The sequence below is a fragment of the Marmota monax genome, unplaced genomic scaffold (genome assembly GCF_021218885.2).
Source record: "Marmota monax isolate L192 unplaced genomic scaffold, Marmota_monax_Labrador192_F-V1.1 WCK01_AAM20220418_F8-fsc00003, whole genome shotgun sequence".
NCBI classification, from domain to species: Eukaryota; Metazoa; Chordata; class Mammalia; order Rodentia; family Sciuridae; genus Marmota; species Marmota monax.
The window spans coordinates 15668431-15693931 of NW_026694084.1; the positions used below are offsets into that span (position 1 = coordinate 15668431).

General features: G+C 33.2%; 1 protein-coding gene across 1 annotated transcript in view; it reads left to right on the forward strand.

The window, feature by feature from the left end:
• Positions 1-24545, forward strand: part of Emc2 (ER membrane protein complex subunit 2) — a 71662-nt gene extending 47117 nt beyond the window's left edge. Inside the window, exon 11 of the mRNA XM_058585679.1 lies at positions 24214-24545. Within this exon, the coding sequence (XP_058441662.1) occupies positions 24214-24279 (66 nt within the window). The 3' untranslated portion in view covers positions 24280-24545. The remainder of the gene's footprint in view (positions 1-24213) is intronic.
• The last annotated feature ends 956 nt before the right edge of the window (positions 24546-25501 follow it).

Consider the following 25501-nt stretch of genomic DNA (forward strand, 5'->3'; position numbering starts at 1 on the left):
ATTATACTTTGTATAAATTTAACAAAACACAGGATCTAATTGCCAAAAACTATAAATGATTACCCCCATGTTTGAGTAAATTAGAAATACTATGCACACTTAGTTATAATTTATTTAACAAACTATACTTTCAGAAATAATTTAACTCCACTTCCTCACTTAGTTTCTTGATAAAAGAAATTGGAAAGTCATTGCAAAAATCTAGTCTGCATATCATGAACAATACTGTAATGCTGCCATGAAAATCATCTATATGCCACAAAAATGATAGGAAAAAAAACCCTACCTAACAATTTGACTACTTTCAGAAATATAAGCTAGAGGAATTCATAGTAGCCTCAGAATATTCCCCCCAACTATCAGGACCTAGAAAGATCTAATAAGTGATTCTCAAAGTATGGCCACTTGGAAACTTAGAATTACAAATTTTGGGAGGCCCCACCCTAGGACCATGGAATGAGGATGGGGTCCAGCAATTTGTTTTAAATGGGTATTCCTAAGGCTCACCAAAATTGGAGAACTATTGGTGTACACTAAGACTCAGTTTTGGAAAACAGATTGAAAGAAGCAAATGATTCCATAGAGATCAGAAAGTACCTTTGTTCCTTGTATTGTGTTTGTATATTTCATTCTTTATATTATGCCCTCTTCTGCTTTGTATGTTTCCCCCACTTTGTCCCATTCAATTTATTTCTACAATCCCATTCTTCCTGAATGCCATAATAAAGAACTGAGGTATACTTCTTTTGTGTTTTTAATAGGATATTTTTGTCGATGTAATTTTAAAATTAGCATATGAGTTGAATTATTACTATTTCACTTCTCATAAGTCAAGCTTAATTCTTTTGATTTATATGAGTAGCCATCAATAGCTTTTTTAAAAACTATATTTTTAAAAGAAGAGAATAAAGATGAGTAAGTGATCTTTAAAAAGAGAAAAAGTATGTATATATATGTATACATATATGTTCATATGTGCACTACACATATCTGTGTGTACCTGTGGTTGTATATATACATAGTATACATGCAAATTTGTGTTTATTTTGTACCCAATTGTAATAGCCATAATGGGTGATAGAAGATATATAAGCTTTATATTATATCATTGCAAAGCAAGAATTAATATTGATTTCTATACTCATTGTTTCTTAATATTAAAAAAACTGATTAATAATTAAATTTAGGTGCCCCCCAAATTAAATTAACACATTGAAATAACCACTTTTGTTTACAAGTGAGTGAATTCCAATAGGGTAAAGTACATACCTACTATTCAATATAATAAAATTAAAAAATAAGATTATACAACTCAATTTGAAGACTTTAGATCCCCCAAAACTATTCTACCTCAACAAACTACTGCCAACAGCAATAAGTTTAGGACATTAATCTTGCAAGTAAGTCACTATTGGAACAACGTCTCTCTGCAGAAATCTAAGTAATGATCAACCTTTCAAAGACAGAATGGATTAGAAATGAAAATAAATCTGAACTCATGCTCAACTGACTTAAGAGATACATTACTAAGAATTTCCGTATGAATTCAGTTCTTTTTCTAGTCAACAAATATTACATGAAAACATGGGTAAGAATTATGTGAAATGATGAGTTTATCGCATCTTTTGAAAACGTTAGGAAATAATGTGTGCTGTCAACATGACATCCATTTAAAATCATTGAAAGTTTCCAGAATGGTAACTATAGCCAATGGTTTCCAGAGTGGGGCTCAAATGACAATTGATTTTAGATCTAGTTTCATGATACTGGTCTACCTGTCATACTCAGTAGGTCAGAGAGGATCAGAGACAATACAGCCCCATAGGTTGGTAATTCCCAAATGACTGGGAAAAAAAAAAAAAAGTCGTGCTTGCATATAAATATGGCCATCATTCTTGTGAGGGGAACCAAAGTTGAGTGATTCCAAATAAAACATTTGAAGAAACACTATATAAAATCGTCTTACTAAAAAGAACTTCACATGGCACCATATAAATGAATTGTAATATCACTGGGAAATAGACATGGTGTCAAACAAATAGTTGCATCCCCAGTGACAATCAAGAGCCAGAGCTGCCCTTGCAAACAGCCCCCATGGTGTCAGAAACTGGTTAGTGTACGAGAGAGTCATCTGACAGATATACTGTTGTCTTTATATGTAAACAGGATAATTTTCAAATAGTAATGAGATGTATATTTGGAAATGACACCAATGCCTACACAAATGTAGTCTTACAAATGTTAGAGGGAATTTTTTAATATATGAAAGTTAAAGATGAGTTGAATACAATGCTGTTTCTTTTCATTTTGAGGTAGGCACTGTTAAAATGTTTCTTCTGCATGCAACTCATTTCCCACACATAAATATTCACTAATGTAAACAGACTCACAATCTTTTGTGGCTTTTATTTAGATAAATAGATTTAAACTTACAAATAATTTTCTATTAACAAATCTCAGATGTCAGTGGACTGCTTGCACGATTTATAGTTTCAACAGTTGTTGATTAGAAATAATAAAAAGCTTGATCAATTTTGTTTCCTTCTACAAACTTGTAGAAGTACGCCACCTAGAGTTTTAAAAATTTTTAATGATTAAAAACTTCAGGCTGTGTAGATGTTATTTAAAAATTTTTAAAAAGCCACATTTTAATCAAAATCATGCCAAATGTTAGAATAATTATTGAATTTGTTATATATGTAATCTTTGTTTTTAGAGGTAGCTTTCTTAATATCACTATAAAAGAAATATTCTATTTTTGTTAATTGTTTCAATTTAAGTACTTCAGCCAGTATGCCCACTTGAGATAACAAATCAAGTTCACAAGTTATAATTTTTTAAAGCCTGATTGATTCAGTAGCATTAGGACAAATTTTAATGTTATTACCAACTTCAAAAATTAGGGAAAGATATTTTATGCACACACACACACACACACACAAACACACAGTGCCCATTAACCTTGGCATGCTCAATGGATTTTTACATTTTAATAGTAGATGACATAGCCATCTAGTAAGCCATCTAGAGATTTGCATACTAGTACTATATTTGTATACACAGCATGTAATATTTTTCAAATGCTTATAAAATGTAAATAAAAAATCTTTTATTTGGCCTCATGGCTTTTCAAGTAGGCATTTTCAGGTACATACATTTACTTTGGAGGAAAAAATAGGGAGAACTGGTTTTCAAATTTATCCACTGACCTAAATATCTTTACTGAGAATAAGTAAAATGTTGAGGCCTTCCCAGGCTTCTTCAACTGGGCGATGCTAAAAAGCATTACCATGTCATAATGCTTGTGATAGGGAAAATTTCATAAAAATTAATACAAACATTTCTGAATTTAAAAGCAGAGTTGGTTTTAGAGATCAAGATCTTCAATATTAACTTTGCTTTAAATGATTATTTTCTTTCCTGATTTTTGTATCCATTGAAATATAATACTTGGAATTTTTATTTTAAGATGTTCAGATTTAGGAGCAATTGGAGACAAATGATGTTTCTTACAACTTGGTCCACAAGAGCAATTCTTTAATGAAATACTGCTTTGACTTGTTAGTGTCCTGTATTAATGATTTCTACAGAGTAGAGGAAAAAAAATCCTGGAGATTTTCTTTTCCTCTACAGTATCTAACATATATTAGCCCCACAGTGGATGTTTATGAATATTTGTTGATTTCATATTTTGTCTCCATGCCAACTGATGTCAGTGAGAAGTGTCATGGAGCTGCTAAACTTTAACACTCAAATTATCAGAATATGAATTTGATTAGCAAAGTTTGAAAGTTGTTTGTAGATTTCTTTAAATCGAATATGGCAAATTTTATTTAAGGCTCAGCAGGAACTCCTTGATAGCAGTTACATATTGCAGAAGTTCAGAATGAAAGATTTATGAAATTTCCCAATCTACTATGAATATGAACCAGACAGAAAACTTACCCTTTGAGTTACAGTAAATGTCAGTGCTAAAAAACCAAAAACTTATTTTCAATTACAAGGAATGTATACTCTTTAGTTATAAGATTGTCTCAAGCTTTAAAATATGTGACCCAGAATATCTTCTAGTTGCTATGGGGAGTTCTGTTATTCGTCAATGTAGGGTTTCCTACTTGGCAACACCATGTATTTATGATGGCATCTGTGTTTGCTGGTTGTTGCATTTGCAGTGGAATTTGTATTTCGGCCAGTTGAAGAGAGAGGGGAAAAGAAAGCAAATTAAACTTGACTTCTTGGCAATGAAGCAGTAGCTTCTTGTTACTTGCATCCATATATTCCAAGAACACCAAATGCAACTGCAGTGTGTTCACTAGTTATTCCATATGTAACTGGTTTGTAGTGTAATAAGCTTTTATAACAATATTAAGAACCCCAAATTAAAAACTAAATAGTATGCCTCATCAGTTGACATGCCACTTTTTTTTTTTTTAGTTCTTTTTTTTTTTTTTTGTGGTGCCAGGAATTGAACCTGGGTCCTTGTGCATTCCTGGCAGACACTCTACCACTGTACCACACCATAGAAGAATAAAAATTCTTAGTTTGTAATCAGCCAACAATTTTCCAGTAGGTCAATAGGAGTGAATCTTCATTGTTTAGTAAATTAATATGTTTATGATATGTATCTCAAATGAAGATGCAATTGAAAGCTGGAGGGTTTTGTAAAGACTTGTGGAGAAGAGAAGATAATGCTAAGTGAAGTTGCCAATCCCCAAAATCCAAATGCTGATATAAGGAGGCTGATTCATAGTGGGGTAAGGAGGGGGAGCATGGGAGGAATAGACAAACTCTAGATAGGGAAGAGGAGTGGGAAAGGAAGGGAGGGGGCATGGGGTTAGAAATGATGGTGGAATGTGATGGACATTATTATTCAAAGTACATGTATGAAGACACGATTCGGTATGAATATACTTTATATAAAACCAGAGATATGAAAAATTGTGCTCTATAAGTGTAATAAGAATTGTAATGCATTCTGCTGTCATATATAAAGTTAAAAAATTAATAAACAAAAAGACTTGTGGAGAAGATGCTTGGGCTTGGTATTGAAAGCTGGATAGTTTTAGATTAGGACTGACATTCTAGGTAGGAGGAACAATTCATAAAGGGGAGAAATAACATCTTTTGGAAGCACAGTGAATTGTTCTGTCTCACTAGGATAGAGAATTTTTAAAAGCAAATAAAAGAGTAGGGCATTCAGTGATTGCAACCTTATATTTACCTACTGGAAAATTGTTGACTGATGATAGATACCGAAGAAATTTTTATTCTTACACTTTGTCTTTCAAACTAAATGGATCTCCTTGAGGGCAAGACCTAAGTACTATATCTCCAGCTCCACATTGCCTGTTGTTTTGTACATATTTGCACTGCCATTGTATTTGCATATTAGAACAAATATTGTAAAGCACATTATAAGTTATAAAGGATGTCTATGTAATTTTAATTTAATTTAAATACCTGGTACACAATATCATTATTATTCCTATTTTAAAAATATGGAACTAGGAATTATTTTTACAAACTATAAATGGACAAAGCATACATTTAAGCATTGATGATCAGGAGAAAAACAAAAGTTAAGGCAGGGTGGATAATGGCTACAAGAAGAGTGATAATTTATTTAATCTTCCATTTAATAGTTTCAAAGTTATATTAAAGATTCTTAAAATTTTCTTCTTACCTTTAAAAAGATGTTTTATTTAGCAACCCATATTTTCTGTGGAGGTGAATATTTGTCTAAATTTGAGTGTTGCTTTCTAAGTTTTAAGAAATCTGTTAAAAATCATCATGTTAATCCAATTTTTCTTAAATTCTGTCTGTTCATATGGAATGTGCTTTTCTAAACTACATATGCATAGAGCTGCTCAATCTAAGTTGGAAATGGCTACTTTTTGATGGTGAAATGACAGAATTTTAGGTTTCTTCCTTGCACTTTGATATACTTTCTAAACTCAACATGCATTTTTTTCTAAAAAAAATAAAGACATGATTTTTTTTTAAGTTGGACACAATACCTTTAATTTTATTTATTTATTTTTATGTGGTGCTGAGGATCAAACCCAGGGCCCCACATGTGCTAGGCAAGCATTAGACTGCTGAGCCACAACTCCAGCCCCAGACATGATTCTTTAAGTTGAAAAATTTCATGCAGCTGCTGTTCTGAGGAATAATGTATTTTGGGAACCACTGATGCAGGTCTTTATTTCCCAACCTTTTGGATGACTGATCTCTTTCACAACAATGCATGGTCTTGCCAACTCAGGAATTTAGAAGATTATTTTCCAATGTTTCTATGGCATATTAATAAGGAAATTTTAGCAAAAATGTTTTCAGAATTATTATATTTTATTCTCAGATGACAACATAAGAGACAATGCTGTTAATTGTTAGTTTAGCTCCACAAATGTGTTGTAAATGTGGCTTTTACTCCCAGTTCAAATCAAGTTGGGTATAATTGTCATTGTAGTTTATTTTATTATTTCTTGAGGTCTAAGAAATATTGGTGCATTTTTAAGGAATTATGAAGAGACAAACGAATGGGTCTAAGGAATATCATTTAAAATAAATTTACATACTTACATTTGTACTCCTCACTAACATATATTTTAACTTTTTTGTTATCTTTCATCAACCATTGACTGATTATCCGTATAAATTAGGTATTAAGAAACCCAAAATGGATGATCTAAAACTAAGTAATGATTAATACCTTGCTTGCAGTGATGACCAGCTGTTCTCTGTTGAGCTTTAAACAGACAGTAACTGCACCTGGAGCACTTTAGGCTGATTTCTAATAATCATCGTCATTCTTACTCTGCTTACACTCTCAGACTCTCCAAATGTTCCATTTGAAATGAATATATTTTTTAAAAACTTATTTACATTTTTTAAAAAGGTACCGAAATAGATACAATTAGCAAATTTAACATCATCTTTAAGAAGAACTTTGTAAACCTTGAGGATTACTATTTGTGAAATGACGAAATAGGGGAGCTAAGGAAGGCATAAACTTCCATATAATTCTTAAGGAAAAGAGAATATGGAAAGGAGAGAAGAAAGGTAAGGGCTTGTTAGAATGGAAGAAAACAGCTGTGAAGTAAGAAGAACTAAAGATACATACTAATTACTGAGTCTACATTAAATCTGTCAGGGAGAACAAATAAAATAAGACCTCAGAAAAGATGGCCAGAATTGCCAGAGTTTTTGGAGGACAGGTTTCATCATACAGAAGATGCAAAGCCACATTCTGTGACATTCAGAAGACACGTTTGTCTTTCACATTGGAATTGTGCCTTATGCTTCAAGTGTGTGCGAAGGCTTAGCACAGGGTTTTGCCTAGAAGAGGCACCAGACTCTGATCTTGATAGTACATGACTGATATTGATTACAGATTAAAATGGTCTTGAAATAATCAGTTTAGGCCTTAATGAATAAAGACCTAAGATGAAGGCACTCTGAGGGGTGATCCACAGGACTTATGATTTGAAAATTGTATTAAATTAAGGCAATATAGGTGTTTTCAACAGATGAATGGATTTTAAAAAGTAATATGTATACACAATGGAATATTAGCCATAAAGAAGAATAAAATTATGGCATTTGCCGGTAAATGAATGGAACTGGAGAATATCATGCTAAGTGAAATAAGCCAGTCCCCCAAAATCAAAGGCCAAATGTTCTCTCTGATATGTAGATGTAATTCACAACAAGGGTTGGTTGGGAAGGGAAGAATAGAAGTCCATTGGATTAGACAAAGGGGACTGAAGGGAAGGGAGGGAGAGAGGAACAGGAAGGACATTAAAATGAATCTGACATAATTTCCTATGTTCATATATGATATACACAACCAAGGTAACTGCATCATGTACAATCGCAAGAATAGGATCCTAATTAGAATAAGTTATACTTCACGTATGCATAATATGCCAAAATACATTCTCCTGTCATGTATATTTAAAAAGAATAAATAAAAAACAGAATGACCTTCCAGACTAAAAAAAAAAAAAGATGAAAAAAGACGAAAAACAAAGATGCATGGCAAATAGGTCATCTGGATCTGCCTCTAGAGTCTAGAGTCTAAGATTGTACTTCCCACTTCTCCCATATTCTAGCCTTTCCTATTATAGCCACTGTGAGTCAAGACCAGTGAAAAATACTAATTTAAATATTATTTTTTCTATCTTAAATTGATGACAACTTAAAACTTTAAAGAATTTCTTATATAAAAATGTACTAATGCTAGTATTTTTAATATGATGAAGAAAAAGCAGTATAATTCAATGCATATTTATGAATTTTTAAAAAAATCAATAAAAATGAGCAAAGTATATGGATACATAACTCATAGAAGAAGGTACTTAGCCAAACTCAATTTAATAAATATTCATTGAATAAAAAGCAGGTTGTGGTAGGAATTTGAAAGAAGAAATGGGAAGTAGCCAGATTATCAATAGCCTTGTATGTCATACTATAGAGCTTGGACTCAGTCCTGTAAGTGATGGAAATCTACTAAAGCATTGTCCACATTGAAGTAACATTATCTTATTAGCCCTGTAGTTGGTGTACTGAAAACAGACTTGAGCTGGCAGAGAAAGTTTATAGGCAGAGAGTCCACATGAGAAAACACTGGAACTGTGGTAGGGATCAAAAGAGAGAAATGGGCAGATTTGAGAATCATTAAAACTTAAAACATAAGATTTGTTGATGAACTAGATGTGGTAGGTGAGAAAGAGCACGAAATCTAGTAAAAAATCTGTTTATCAGACTGTCTCAATGATGTAATGTTTGATAGGAAATAGATAAATAATACGTGCATTTATTATAAGATTTCAAAATCATGCTTGAAGTCTACTTTAACAAATTCTAAATGCACTTGTCTTTTTAAATTGAAGCTACCAGGAGTTCTAAAGTTTTATATTAGTCAATTAGTTATATAGGAGACACCATCCATCCTCCATACTAAAATCAGAACTAAGATAAAATTCACATAATTTTTAAAAAATAGCTTGGAAGAGAAAATGTTTATTAATATATCTATAACAAAGAATAGACATTGAAAAAGTATTTCCCTTCAATGTGATTGAAAATAATGTTAGATTCAGTTCTGGCCATTAGATTCAGTTCTGGATAGAATTTAAAATAAGATATGTATATTAATTTTACTTTAAGAACTTAGAAACCCCCTGGTGCAAGTCTCATCTAACATTTTCTCTTTTTTTATCAGTAAACATAATTTTTTATTTAGAGATTCTGATAAAAATATAGTTTCAGTTATAAAGATATATTTTTAATTCTAGCACTCAGGTTTTAGACTTAGTCCTGTAAGTAATGGAAATGCTCTTTCAGGAAGGTATGCAAAATAGTTTGAAAAATCTGTTCAGTATCATGAAAATATATGCAGAAAGATAACTGATGTCTTCTACTTAGGGACTGTCGCTCACCTAGATAGTCAATTCATAGAAATTCTACTTGTGAACATTCAAATTTGACTCAATTTAGAATGCTATCAAATAGATTCACACCAAATAAAAGAAAACATAAGATACCAATTTGTGGCACATCTGTTAATGATGACACTATATTTCAAGATTAATATACCATTTCATTTAATTTTAGTTTTTTATGCAACACTTAAAACACTGGCTCACAGTAAATTATTGAATCTTGGTAACAAGGAAATGAATAAGATTATTAGCATTGCAACAAAACCCTGAAATAAAATATCACTTGGTAAATAGCAAGCCAGTTACATGCCAAATGAGGGAAGAAATCAGAAACACAAATGTTCCATCACAGCCTTACTTTTGAAAATGAGTAAAAGGAGTCAGTATATTACCATATAAAATGTTACCTTATACTTACTAGACCTTTATTTTCTTAAGAGCAAATGATAAAATAAGATCCAGATTTTTATAGGGTGGGAGTAGGAGCTGGTGTTCTCTTTCTGTTGTATATAAGGATATGTCTGTCTTAATACTTTAATGTTGGATTGTTTCTTTTGCATTAAAAGTTAGGAAGACCCATATAAAGGAAAAAAAATTACATCAAAGGGAATCTGGAACAGATAAATGTCTTTTAGGACCTGAGTTAACGTAGTATGTGCTTGAAAATACCAATCTTAAGTAGATGTGGGGTCTTTTACATAGACCCAAAGGCTCATGTTTTTCTTACAAAAGCAACTAGGCAGAAAGCTTTTGAGATTAGGACAAAGAGTCAAAAACTCAAATCATGGACAACTTTACTCACCCAAGTGATAAAAATAAAATAAACTGTTCTGTAACATAAATTATAAGTTTTATACAAAACATTCTATACCATAAAACACTATATTTTTAATAATTTTAATTTCCAACAAAGATACTAGTAGGAAGATAATTCAACAGTATCAAATCCTTTGAACCTAAGAAATGGAATCTAATTTCTACCCATGGTGAAAGATGACCTCCTTAGCTTATTAAGGGTCACCAATTATTTTTCTCTTACTAAATCACTAAGTACAACTCTGATATGCTATGGTATTTTCTGAATTCTTAGGATTACTCAGCTTCTTTTTCATCAAATGAAGGGATTGAACGAAAATCAAGTTTTTCTTTGATTTGAATAAATCACTAGTTCTTGCATCTTGAAAGCTAACAGACCTGTGCTGCCATTTGCCTGCCTGGAAGCTTTGCACTGAGTATGATTTAAGGAGAAGATGTTTAACATTGTGGCTGATTTGGATTGCAGGAAATAAGATAGTCAGCTGGTGAATGCCAACTCAGGCCACACATTTTTAAGACTTAACTGCTGAACCTTCATGGTGCATATAGCTGTTTTGGAAGCTGCCAAAGAAGAGTTACAGCCTATGTGCAGTAGCCTGGATTTGGTCTAAAATGACCTGAGCTTTCCAAGTCCTCCCCCCCTTCTTTTTGGATCACACCAAAACAATTTTCTTCACTGTTGAAGTATCTGGTTAGTTCTACAGATTCTTATGATTAACTAATGGAGAAAAATTGATTTAAGAGGACTAAAGCTATGACCCAATCTAAAGTTTGTACCAAAGACAAAGTTTAGTGACACTAATGCTCAGGTCTGTGTATTGTGTGGATTTATAATGAGCAAAATAACAGTATCTAATTATGCTCAGAAAGTAGATATATTGTAATATACTCAACCCCATCAATCTCATCTTTTGAGTAGAAGTTGAATTCTTCCCTCAGTTGTATTTCTGCTTCATTTTAAAAACTTACATGATTCTACTAGCTTGTACATTCTAACTTCACTTTAAATGCTAAGCAATAATTTTTGTAGAGTGTGATCTAATGTATTCTTTCACTTCTTAGATAATTAGAGCTGTTTGTGCACAATTCTATCAATTGAGCTTTAAAATTATTTTATAATTCCATCTGACTGTTTTATTCATGCCAAAATATATAAGAGACATATCTATTAGAGAGCTGGATTAAGAACAAAACATTTTTTCTAACATGAAATTTCAGGGTAGACATGCAAATTATTGTCCTGCTTTGATTTTTTGAATCTAGAGACATTTTTATTTAGTGTAATACTTTATTTATTATAATATTCCATATCTGGGAAAATCATCCAAATTTCTCTACAGAAAAATAAAACTTCTCTAAATCCAAGTTGATAGAGTTTTCATATACATATTGAAATGTTTGCTGCTTTTAGGGATGAAGATATAACTCATTGGTAGAGCACTTGCCTAACATGTATGAGGTCTTGGGTTAAATCTCTCCAGTATGGCAATAAGTAAATAAATAAATAATGCTTTTGGTGACATAGACCATATCATATTTCTCAGGTGGCAAATGTATCCTCACTTTCCTGTTTCTGATGTTAGTCCCCTCCCACCTACTTATCTCTCCTAATCTCTAACCTTGCCTTGATTACAAGAATCAACCATCTGTTGATGAACTTGGTTCCTTCAGTGAAATAAGTATCATCAGAAAATCACATATACTTTTGGACGATGAGTATTTACAGAGAAGCATTTGTTATCATGATTAAACCAATAACTCTGATTTCAAATAAATAAGCCTTTTATGATAACTGTATGCAGTATCCTAGTTTATGAAATTGTATGATAATGTTTTTAATCCAAAAATCAGCCTTTCAACAACATTGAGCATCAGAATAAAGTATAGATTTTTTTTAAAAAAAGAAAAACACTATATCCTCAGAGATCCATGAAAGTCCTTTTTCCACTCTAGATATAACAACCTTGGTTTATTTGAATTGACCTACCATGTGTTGCTTTAGATATTAAGTGTCCCACAAAAACGCATTGTGAAACAATGCAAGAACAACATTCAGAGGTGAAATGATTGGGTTATGAGAGTCTTAACCCAATTAGTAAATTAATCCCCTGATGAGGATAAACTAAGTGATGACTGTAGATAGGTAGGGTGTGGCTGAAGGAGATAGGCCTTGGGAGCGTACCTTTGGGGTATATATTGGGTGACCCGAGCTCAGTCTCTGTTTTCTTTCTGATCATCATATGAGCCACTTCCTTCCACCACACTCTTCTGCCATGATGTCCTGCCTCACCTTGAGCCTGAGGAATGGAGTCAGCTGTGTATGGACTGAGACCATTGAAACTGTGAGCCCCCAAATAAACTTTTTCTCTTCTAAAATTTTTCTTGTCAGGTCTTTTAGTCACAGCAGTGAAAAAGTTTACTAAAACCCTGTGTCTTTTTCCAGAAACTCAAAACTGTATCTCTGGACCCACCTAAAGCCAGACTAGCCTGATAGGCCTGATTTAGCCACATGTGTTAATCAAATCAGTTTAGCCTTTTGCCATAGGGAAGAAGCCCATATGCTATAGTACAGAACTATAGATCTTACATCCAAGATGCATAGCACTAGAACAAAGATGAGACAGGAGGCATATCACAACATGGGAAGCAAGAAAGTTGAGTTGATCACTAAAAGAAGATGTATATCTGTATATGACTCTGAAGATTGGATATCCACAACTGCTTTTTGAACTTATTTTAAAAAAACTGTATAAAATAAAACATCTCTATTATTTTTAAATGTATTGGTGAGTTGGGGGGGGGGAACCCTCATGTCTAAAAATAAAGTAAACCAGAAGCCATAAAAGATAAGTATCACATCTAATTTTTGTTCTGAGGATTTCAGCTAAATCCTGAATGCTAGTTTTCTATATTGGTAGCTTCTTGGGACATGGAGGATACTAATTAAAATGTAGGGTCCACCTTTGGTAGAGAACCTAATGGGATACCCCTATACAAAGATAAGATGTGTAAATCTGAGAAGAAGAAAAATATGCCAAGGAAACTTGGCTGTATTAACACTAGTATGAGGTAAGTGGGTGGAGGGGGTAAGAACTTACTTGAAAATAAGTATAGGTTAGTCCTCAAAGAGTCTGAAAAGAACCTCAAGTGAATTTAACCTTGAATGTTCTTGGCTAGTAAGACCACTCAGGTGCCTGGTAAAAACAAATAAAAATAATTTGAAGGAATTCACTTCAAATGAGGCCTCAACCACATTCTACATATAGAGAGTTGTAAGGAAGATAAACACTATAATCAAAAAAAATCATAAACCACCCAAGGAGACATCATAAGAATCAACCAAAACTCTAGGTCCCAAAAGTAGACCCCTAAAACCATATAAACATCAGAGTTATCAAACAGAATATACAATGACATTTAATATGTTTGAAGAAATAAAACCTTGAATATATAGGTAACAAGTGCATTTTTAAAGTAAACAGAAATCAGTAAAGTAATAAAATTTAAAACTCAGTGGTAAGATCAACCAGTAGACTTGGACATAGCAGAAGATAAAACTTGTGAAGTCATTTATTAAGAAATTATTCAAAAGTACAGTCCAGAGAGATGAAAGAAGACTGATAGAAAAGCTAATAGTTGTGGAGAATGCAGGGTTGGGGAGAGTCTAAAGTATTTTTAATTAGCGTTCTGGAAGGAAATTCTAGAATCAATGGGAAAGATAGTATTTAAAAAAAAAAGTTCTCCAGGATTTTTTTAATACAATCCTTAGATCAAGAAAGCTGAATAAATTTAAAGTTATATTAAGAACTTACCTTCATCAAAATCATCATAAAGAAAGTAGAAAGGGGAGCTGGGGATGTGGCTCAAGCGGTAGCGCGCTCGCCTGGCGTGCGTGCGGCCCGGGTTCGATCCTCAGCACCACATACAAACAAAGATGTTGTGTCTGCCGAAAACTAAAAAATAAATATTAAAATTCTCTCTCTCTCTCTCTCTCTGTCTCTCTCTCTTTAAAGAAAAAAAAAAAGAAAGAAAGTAGAAAGGTAAACCATTGGAAGATCCTTGCAATACATACACACATACATGGGATTAATAGTTCTAGTAACCAGAATATATTAATATAGATATTATTCTATATGCTTACACATAAATATATAACTATATATAATAATAGAAGATTGAATATAGTATATATAATTGTGTGTGTACATACATACACATTTTTTTCTTTTTCTTATGAATGAACAGGAAAAACTACCCAGTGAAGAAATGGGCAAACTTAACTACTATTTCTATTGCTGCTGTTGCAACCGTTTGTGTTCTTATCAGGAATTTCCTTAAAGATTTCTAGTAACTTCTCATAATAGAGAGGTCCAGGAGTGTGTGTGAGGGGTGGTGGTGATGAATATTCTGTTTCAAAATCTTTCATGCGAATTCCCACCACTATTTTTCTTGCCCTATTTGAAGGGTCTGGGATGCCTTTCTCTTCTCTAAATATTCTGCCTCAGGGAAAGTGTAAGTTATCCATGTATTCAAGTTTTTATTTCTTCAATCATATTAAATATCATTGTATATTTCAGCTTTCTTGATCTCATTGGTGTTAGAAATACTTTATATCAAAGCATATAACTATAGGACTTTATTACTGAATATTTTATTCTTCTCAATTCAATGCATTCACAGCCATTTAAAATGTCATCTGAAGTAATTGCTTTACATCTTTTGTTCTTTTTTTCTGAATAGTTTTTTAATCATGTTTATCACCATGGCTTAAATCAACACCGTGAATTATAGATGCTTAAATGACAATATGATATTAATTTGCCTAGGTGTTAAGTGACTACATAAGGATAAAAAGAAAATCTCTTAGTTGTCAATAAAATTTCAAAGAACATGCAGATTTGATTCTTAAATGGTCAATGGCTGGCTTATCCTGATATTTTCCTATTCATTCCTTCATCCCTCCTCAGGATATTTTCTCCAAGAAGTCTTTTAGAACTTCTGTCTGATGTTGGTTTTTGAAATAATGTATTAAATTACATTATTGATTCACGGGTACCAGGATAAGGAAAAAAACAACAGTAAAAATAAATAAATAAATAAACAAAAACCTTTAACAGCATAGTTGGAGTCCCAAATTAACAACTTCCAGCGAAGCAGCTCTTAACATTAGTTGTGCCTATATACAGAGAATTTTGATGGATTGTTTGGCAAATTTATTTCCTTGAAGTACACAGAGGCATTTAAAGATGTCAGGTTAAAGATATTGTTTTATTACTTTAGGCTTTGGGGAAATATGACCAGCATCATACATGGAGTAAAACTAAATCTCTTTCCTAGTAGAGCTCATTTTTGTTTAAATTTCAGATATGGTTGGAGAAATATGTGCAGATAAATTTTTAATTGATCACATATTGGCATACATTTTAAAATTTGATATAATTCCCTTAAGTGAAATATTGCAGACTCAGGTGTCCTCTTTTGGTACTGGACTGTGCTAGTTTGAGTAAGATATGGAGGGAGGCAGGTAAAGTAAAATTGGTCTCGTTACTCATATCAATGTAGCTTTTCTTGGCTTTGTGCTTACTTTGGGTACTACAGTTTCTTAACTAGATCCTAGATTTCTCACAAAGGTAGTTGGTCCGAGTATCATTGTTAAACTGGTGTTCTGCAGAGAGTGTATGTAAGCACTTCCGCTTTCTGTTTTGCCACCTTGATGATGTCACAAACACCCATTGAACATATTCATGAAATGTACTGCTGACACCATACAGTTGCCCCAAACAAAGTAAGTGATCTGCTTTTCCCTTATACCTATGCTTCCTCTTGGATAATTGACTTTCTATCCTTTTAATCACCAAAGTGTAAATCTTGGACTTTCTCTCTTTCATGATCATTAAGTTTTGAAGTTCTCCCTCTGAAATGCCTGTGGCATTTTTCTTCTCCCTTCACTTTTTATTCTTTTCTTTTTTTTTTTAATTCAGAGCTTTACTGAGGCATTGCATTCTGTTCCCAATTAGTCTTTCAATCTCTTTAGACTGCCAGCGAACCTTTTGATAAATTTCATTATTTCATATTGATTATGGAGTTAATTCCTACTTTTATTAATAGAGCCATTAAGATTCCATAGAACCTCAGTGTTGTTATTATTGGTGGTCAAGTTGGAGGGCTTTAGATTGTCACGAAAATAGATGCAAATACTGTTTTCACCACTTTCATTTGACTTTATCAGGCGGGATTCTTAATTTACTAAGAACTTCCATATCCACAAAATGTTATAATGATAAGAACAATAGTAATTTCATCTCTTAGAATTTTGTGAGGATTAAAAGAGTACTATATCTATTTAAAGTACTCATCACTTGCTAGTTAAAGTACTCATCACGTGGCAAACATTGAAAGCTGCCTTCTTTGTTGCTTAAGAATTTTTAGCAGATATGATAAATTTAAAAAATTGGAATATGGTAAATTCTACCTTATTTTTAATAGAAACTATAAACAAACTCAAACATATTTGGCCTTCTTTTATTTCAGAAAAGCAGAGAAAAATCAAGAATAGATATTAAGAGGGATTTTTCTTTTTAACATCAACATCTAAAATAAGGTCAATGCTAAGTTCAAATATCAAGTCACTTTAAAGTGATTTAAGGACTGGCCCATCCTTAGTCTGAAATGCTGCCCAGTAGAAACTGACTTTTTTTAGAATATATTTTTTAGTTGTCAATGTACCTTCATTTTATTTATATGTGGTGCTAAGAATCGAACCCAGTGCCTCACACATGCTAGGCAAGCGCTCTACCATTGAGCTACAACCCCAGCCCTGGAAACTGATTTTTGTAATGATGATCCTGAAATACTTTTTAAAAAACCTCTTTTTAAATAATTAAGGAATAATAATACATCAACAAATTTTTATATGGTGTGCCAACAACCAGAAATCTTAGCATTGTCAGAATATTAGACTTGAGTTACATTTGGGGGATGAAAATAAAACTTGTATAGGCAGAGTAGAGAAAGAACACAACAAGATTTGAGAGTAGCAAGGAAAAATAATGCAGGAAAAAAAGGCCGAATGCAAATTCAGAGTACTTCCAATGTTGCCTACATTTAACTTGACTTCTTCAAGTAGAATAAAGTAACCTGTCATCATATCCTATTTCCAACCATTACAGACAAATAGACTTTTATTATAAAAATTTATTTTAGATTTTTAAGAGTTGGAATAGACCTTTAAAAATCTGTCTTAAGAATGTGGGCACAGTGAAGGTTTGTAATTCATAGAAAATTCTTGAATCACTCCATTGCCCATCTGGAATTCAAAATGCTTTTTCTACCTTTAAGCTGCTCTGAACAGGTGAAGTGAGGGGAATGGGGGAATGGGGGTAGGAGGAGGGAAACTCTACAGTACTGGATATCCTCTGACTGTCTCCTTTTCACATATTAAGCAGACCCCATTCTGCTTAGCTTCCAAGAGTGCAGGGCTGTCAGATAGCAAGAAAAAAACAAAGTTCATGAAGTTTCTTTTACAGTGCACATGTGGTGGAGCGGTGTTTCCTTTCTTGGCTGTTTGAAGGCACCTTCATCACTGTGTAAAGGAATTTTTCTTGATACTGTGGGGATTTATTGGCATGAGTTACAATGTGTCACAGAGGCACTACTTCTCTCTGGAGAATTATGTCCAATAGGTGATAAAACAAATGCACAGTAGTCTTCTGAGAGATGAAGTACAGAATATGAAAAGAAAGGAGTGTGATGACTAAAAAGGAAGAGAGAAGTAGGGAGCAGGAAAGTAAGTTTGCTCTTTGATCTCATCCTTGCTCTTCTTGTGGAACTCTTGCTATTAAAACAGAAAGAAAGAAAGAAAGAAAGCAGCTCATTGTTCACAGACATTTTGGCTAAGAGATGAGAACGGATCTTTTAGCAGACGGGCCAGACAGTGTAGAAGGAAAATGAGGTTTAAAGAACTGCATGATCTAAGAGTATTCTTGGAAGGTTGTTCAGAGGATGCCCTTACAAATCTAGTTGGGAGGTCTTTAAAAATAGAACTGATAAATTTTCATCTTTTTAAACATTTTTTTTTAAATGTGAATCTGCCTACATATGGATGCAGAGAGCTGGATTCAATGACTTCTATTCTAGCCTAGCAAATTTATGCTTAAATTCAAGTCATTTAACACAAAGGAACTGGCCTTTAGGTACATATGAATATTTAACCAAAGACACATTAGGAAAATCTATTGTAGGAAAGTAAAATTTCCCAATTAGTAATATAATTTGAAAAAAAAATGAAGGAACTGGAGATGTGGCTCAATGGTAGAGTGCTTGCCTAGCATGCATGTGGTCCTGGGTTTAAAAAAAAAAAAAAAACAGAAGTCCTGGGACAGACATTTCAGAAAGAATTATTGAAGCCTTTGTTAATTGAGAAAAAAAAAGATATATATATATATATATATATATATATATATATATATATATATATATATATATATATATAAATCTTGCTTCCTGCAGCACCAGAGAAGTGGGGAGCCTTGAGATATTCTATACTTAAACCAACATAAAAAGAAAAAGTCAAGGAGAGCAATCTCCCTTATTATGCCTTTGCCTTGCTTTTGTATTTTGGGCATACATCCCTAAATGAATGGGCAACTAATTTTCAGGAAATTGATGTATTCTGTCAATACAGAGGTTGTACTTGAAAAAGCATTGCATACTACTGCAATGTTTATGGAATCTTTACATACTCTGATTACCTTTTACACATGTCCGTGGTCAAAGAGCAGAACTTGCAAAACAAATAGAGAATTACTATCCAAAGCCTTGTTACTTCCCATATAGGTCTCTTGGGCTTCATTTATGAAACATATACCTACTATGTACCAGGTATGATTCAAATCACTGACAATATGATGAGGATATTATGGACAAGGTCCTCATCATTAAATATTTTTTGCCTGGACTCCCAAATTCTGTAGACAATATTATATCCAGTAATAATTTAATATAGTAAGAAAAATGATTCTTTTGTATAAAGCTAGATTATTGCCAGAATTTTTTAATACTTACAATACAGATTTTGGAATTGGAAAAGACTTGTAAACAATTCTTTTTTGAGTCAAGTATCCATTTAAAAAATCACTAGTTGTTCTAGATAAATAAGATTTTCCAATTTATTTATAATGTTGTAGGATAGACTAAATTTTTTTTTTTTTAGATCTGCAACAGCAACACTGGTAAAAGAGGCATGCAATAAGAAACCCATTTCAATTTTTTCTTATTTCTAAAATGGTTTTCTGTCAAAAATCTGGAAAACCAACACCCTGAATTTTGTAAATTATCATTAGGCAGCTCTGGCATAATTTATGTTAAAAGGTTTTGGCCTGTTTATGTGCCCTGGAATTTGCCAAAATTAGTAATGTGATATTGCATATTTAGCAAACCTATAGAGCAATAAATAATGACACATGCCTATTGGAGAGTGATGTTTGTTTAAATTCTTTTTTTTTTTTTTTTGTGGCATTCATGAAATGCAGGGGACTTCCAACTCAAATTCTGCAATATTAGGCAGCAAGTTGTACTCTGAACCAAACCAGATGCTGATCAGCTCTATTCCTATTATCAACTCAATACAGCGATGGTTACCAGACCTTACTTGAAAAATTAACATTTGGAACAGATTAACAGCAGTTAGGCTGAAACGAGAAACCTTCATTTTACTAAAAGGTTCAGAACATATCATACTGTAAAATCAGAAAGACTAGTAAGAGAAATTATGAGGGAAAGAGTTCATTGTCTACATTGGTCTCTCTCTACAGGATGTGTTATTTCCCTTTTGTGAGTTCCTCTTTCAATGGAATGTTAATGTGGGGTATTGGGAGGATTAGGATCTATTAGCCCATCAGTCTCCAGAGGCGCTCCTGGCCCATTCCACAATGTGTTGAATTTATCTCTCTGTAGCTATGATCAGTCTAGGCCTTGGGCAAACAAGGGGGATTGTTCACACTTTCAGGGAATTTCCTTTGCAAGAAATTTATATCTGTGTGTGTGTCTGTGGTGCACATACAAACACACACAAATACACACACATGGTATAAGTTTGGAGTTTCACCCAGTCGCTGAAAATTATGAAACATTTGAGCTGCCTAGATTTGACCTGTGAATCTGAATGTATTTGGTCAAATGCTTTGCCTGCCTGTCTATTCTACGTGCTGTCTACTTTTAATAATCTTATTTATTTATATACATTTTGATGACCATGTATTAATTGTACACATTAAAAGGTTTCAGTATGCTGTTTCAACACCTGCATACAATATGCACTGATCAAGTTAGCATCTCCGTCACTTTATTTTTTGTTTGTTTGTTTGAAATCTTCAAGTATCTCTCTTCTAGGTCTTCACCAAAATAGATAATAGACTATTCTTAACTACGCTGTGCTATGGAATACCAGAACTTAGTCCTTCTGTCTACCTGTAAAACAATTCACATTTGCTAAGATATGGAATCAATTTATGTGCTCATGTATGAAGGGACATGCATGGTGGAATATTATTCAGCCATAAAAAGAATGAAATCCTGTCATTTGCAGCAAAATGGATGGAACTAGAGGATATTGTGTTAAGTAAGATAAGCCAGAAATAGACAAATATCACATGTTTCTTGTACATGGAAAATAAAAAATAGTTGAGTTGAATGCAGAATAGTATAAACTAGATGTTCGAGTTGTAAATAAAGGCGAGTTGCATAATGGGTAACAATTATTTCTTTCTGGCATCTATTGGTCAAATTCATTCCCAGGGTTTTATAGTACCAGGATAAATCAATCTTGTGCAAAAATAAAATCAAGTTAAGATAAACACTAAGGCCAGCAAGACTTAAAGATACAGCTATCAAAATGAAATGTTGAAATAAACACAAACTAAGTTCAACTTCTGTTTTACAACATAGAAAACTGAATTACTGATAAAGGATTTTTTTCAAAGACACATGCTTGTTGTGGATGGTAGAGGTGAATGTAGGTGTTGTTAATCTATCAACATTCTTTTTTTGTTTTTAACATTCTTTAGTTGTCAATGGACCTTTATTTCAATTATTTATATGTGGTACTGAGAATCGAACCCAGTACCTCACACATGCTAGTCAAGAGCTCTACCACTGGGCCAAACCCCAGCCCCCTATCAACATTCCTTTATGACTGTGATTCAGAGATAGATACAGAAAGGAATCTATTGAGGTACAAATGGTGGCAGCCCTGCCCTCATTATCCATACAGCCTGCCAAAGAAACTTTTCAGAGAAGGGTCAATTGTTTTTTGTGCACTTTCGTGTGTTCTCTAAGACCTTGATGCAAGTATGATTGAGAAAACTTTTTCATGTTTCTTGTGTGGTAGGAAATATAAACTCATTTTTAGTTATGGATTTTTGGAGCCTTCTGTAATATACAGAGTTAGAATCAAACTAGTCTTTAATTCCAGGTGGATAAGAATACCTCACTGTGTCTACTTGAACTGAGTTTAGGGGTGCAGTAGTCAGGAATGCAGATGATAGAGTCAAAAAGAAACCTGAAGGAATGGGATAGGGTGGAAGAGCATGAGAAGAAGACTACCACTAAATAGGGAAGAGAGGTGGGAGGGAAAAAGAGGGAGAAGGGGAGTTGCACGGAAGATGGAAGGAGAACCTCATTGTTATACAGAATACATATATGATGTTGTGATGAAAAAAAGAAAAAAAAAGTGTGTCACATTAGATTGGATAGAGAGAAAGGGTGGGAGAGGAGGGGAGGAGTAGGGGGGATAGGAAGGGCAGCAGAATAGAATAGACATTATGATTGATGTACGTACATTCCATGTATGTATTATATGTCAAAATACATTCTGCTGTCATGTATGACTAAAAAAAATAAAAATAAATTGTATGGTTAAAAAAAAACCTGAAGGAGAGTTACAAAAGAAGACAGGGGGGTGGTGGAGGTGGGAACAAAGCACAAAGTAGGCAGAGAATGATCATTTTAAGTTGTGAGGAGATTTTTTTTATTCTAAAAGTGGAAAAAGCTCTTTTAAGTATTTTAACTGGGAATGGCATGATAGGATTTATATTTTGAAATGGTCTGGAAGAAGAATTTTTGGAAGTCAAGAATAGATGAAGACCAGGAGTAGATTACTTCAATAGGCAAAATGAATGAACTTTAACTAGAATCATCCTCCCAAGTTTTATTCTACTCATATTTATATCTACCTATATCTATGGCTACATAACTTTAAGAAACTCCATTATATCATATACTCCTTTTAAATACTTTGATTTTTTTAGCTTCACAATTATTGTAAAAATTTCAAATCATATAATGTTTTTCTATATTAATTTTAATGGCTATGTACTATTCCCTAGTACATATTATATGTATTACATAAACTATGACATATTATAGTTTATTGAATTATCCTATATGTGTGGACATTTGAGTTTTGATATTCCAGTAGCTACTACCTTACTGTTTTTGCAAATATATCTTTGGCCACACCCATGACTATTTCATAGGATAACTTCCTAGAACTAGTATTCTTGGATCAAAGGATAATTGAAAATCTTAAATTTTGAATATGGCAGCAATTCAAATTTCTTTCCCAGAATAGCTGATATCCAAGGAACTGTAGGAATATTGTATGAAATATCTCCACACTGTATGACTGCTCTTCCCAGGCTTTTAGTTTGATTCTTTCTTATGGTATAAAGTGCCTTATAAGCAATCAATGCACCATTACTTCTTTGTTCTAGATATTAGAGTTAAAATTTGAAATTGGAAGGACTTGTGAAATTTGAATTGAGAATTCATCTTATAATCTAGATTCATCAGATTCCCTAATTTATTCATAATATGATAGAATAGATAATAATGCGTACATGCATGCACCTATCTATCCATCTGTTCAAAAAATACATTCACTAGAAATGAAGAAGTATAATCCTTGCCCTTAACTATTACAAATAATTTTAAATAGATTATTTTTAGCTATTTTGGGCTTATAGCATTAAATATTTATAATTACAAAGAAGAAGAAAAAGAAAAGAAGGAAAAAAGAAAAAATTAGGGGCATAAATAGATATGTATGTGCTTTTGAAGGAAAGAAATTATCTCCTCTAAATATTTTACAGAGAGATATTATAATTGGTTAATGATTGGAACTTCTTACAAGGAAGATTTGTCATTTTGTACAAGCTTCAATTTTAAGTGTTTTTCATCTGCTTCTGAATCTTGAAGAAATCATGGTGAAGCTAAATGAAATTAGATGACAGACTTTTAAAAAAATCATTGAAAAATTAGATGAAGCCAGGTATGGTATCCCATGTCCATAATCCCAGGGATTTAGGGGACCAAGTTTGAGGGCAGTTTGGGGAATTTAGAAAACCCTGTTTTTAAAGAAAGGGTATGGTTGGGGGATTGGAGGTTTATTTCAATGGCAGAGTGCCATTGGGTTCAATATCCAGTGCTTATTTTTTTATTTGTTGGCAGAGCCAGCCAACAAAAAAACTAGCAAGACTTTAACCAACCATATTGTCAAATAGGAGGGTTATCTTGAGGCCATTCAGGTCTCCATTTAATAGATCCTCTCTAATATTCTACTTGCAGAACACCAACCCCACTATGGTGTCTCATTAGGCAAGAACATTTTCTCTGTTAAATCTTCGTCAGCTAACACTTTTGTTATGGTTTGGATCTGGAATATCCCCAAAGTGTCAAGTGCATTAGGCTTGTCCCTAAGGTAGCAATGTTCAGAGGTGGGGCTTTGGATTATGAGGGCTCTGATCTCGTAAATGGACTAATCCATTGTCAGATTCATAATCTGATGGTATTATTGGGAGGTGGGAACTAATTGAAGGCAGTGGATTCTTGGTGGTATTCCCTTAGGAAATATATCTTGTTCATATCTCTTCCTTTCTCTCCCTTCCCTTCCCAGCTACCACCAGGTGAGAAGCTTTTTTCTGTCATGATGTCCTTCCTCTGTGATGTCCTTCCACCATGATATACAGCCTCATCATAGGCCGAGAAATGGGGCCAGCCAACCATGGACTGAAACCTCTGAAACTTGGAGCCAAAATAAATGTTTTCTCTTTTAAGTCCCCCCTTTCCGGTATTTTGTCACAAGGACAAAAAACTATCACAATTTTAGAAGGAGAGTTTAAAGTCTTACTATTTTTAGGAGTAACTGAATTAGAGAGAACTTTGAAAAGGAAGAAACCTTTATGACTCAAAGTAGCTGTGTACAATAAAGTGGATTTTGGACAATGACTTATGGACTCATTTGGAAAGTTCTTCCTAAAGTGTATATTTGGAAAGGTCCTTCACAGCATTTCTCATGTGCTACCCAGTAAACTGATGCCAAATTGATTAAAGTTGTCTCTCCTTTCTCTCCTGAATTAAAGAGTTGTCTTTTGTTCTGCAATCTGGCTCCTGTCCTCTACTGTTTTCTTGAAATTTGTGATTACCCAAAGGGAAAACACAATGGGCACTTTTCAGCTGCCATCCAATTTGATGACTCCTTGGAAATGATAATTTCTCAAAACTATCTTGCTTTGGTTTCAACATATCATTCTCTTAGTTCCCTTTTCATCTCTTCAAATATTTTCCCCAAACATTCTCATCAACCTTTTTTTTCCCTCCTTCCCACACAGTAATTTTGGTACTATGTAGTAAATATGTTGATAAATCAATGTATAAGCAAATCTCTTTTCTTTTGGTCCTAGAGTTTCTCCGTGTGTGCTTTCTTTTCACTCTTTAGTCTTTAGCTATTATCTCAATGCCTGTTATTCCCTAACAGTTCACCTCCTCTCTGGAGATTCAGAAAGCCTTCTGGACATTGTTATTTATATATTTTTTAAATATAAATGACACTACCACATCATCAACCTCAGTATACTACATTTGCATATTTTCTTGCATTCTGTCCCAATTAGTGACAGCAACATTTATTCAACAACTCTCCTTTCCACATTGCTAGCTAATTAATATGTATCCTTGAACTCTCACATCTACATCCAATTGACCACCAGGTTCTTTTGTTGGTCCTTCAACAGCTTCTCTTAATACTCAGTGCTTCTCCTTCAAGCTAGACCTTCACCTCCCCTGTTTAATTACAAGTTTACTCATTATAGGCAAAATATCTAGTGTTCTCTTTCTATAGTAATGTTTCTGTCACACTGCTCCTAGAAAAATCACTAAATTCCTCTTCAATTAATATCATGGTG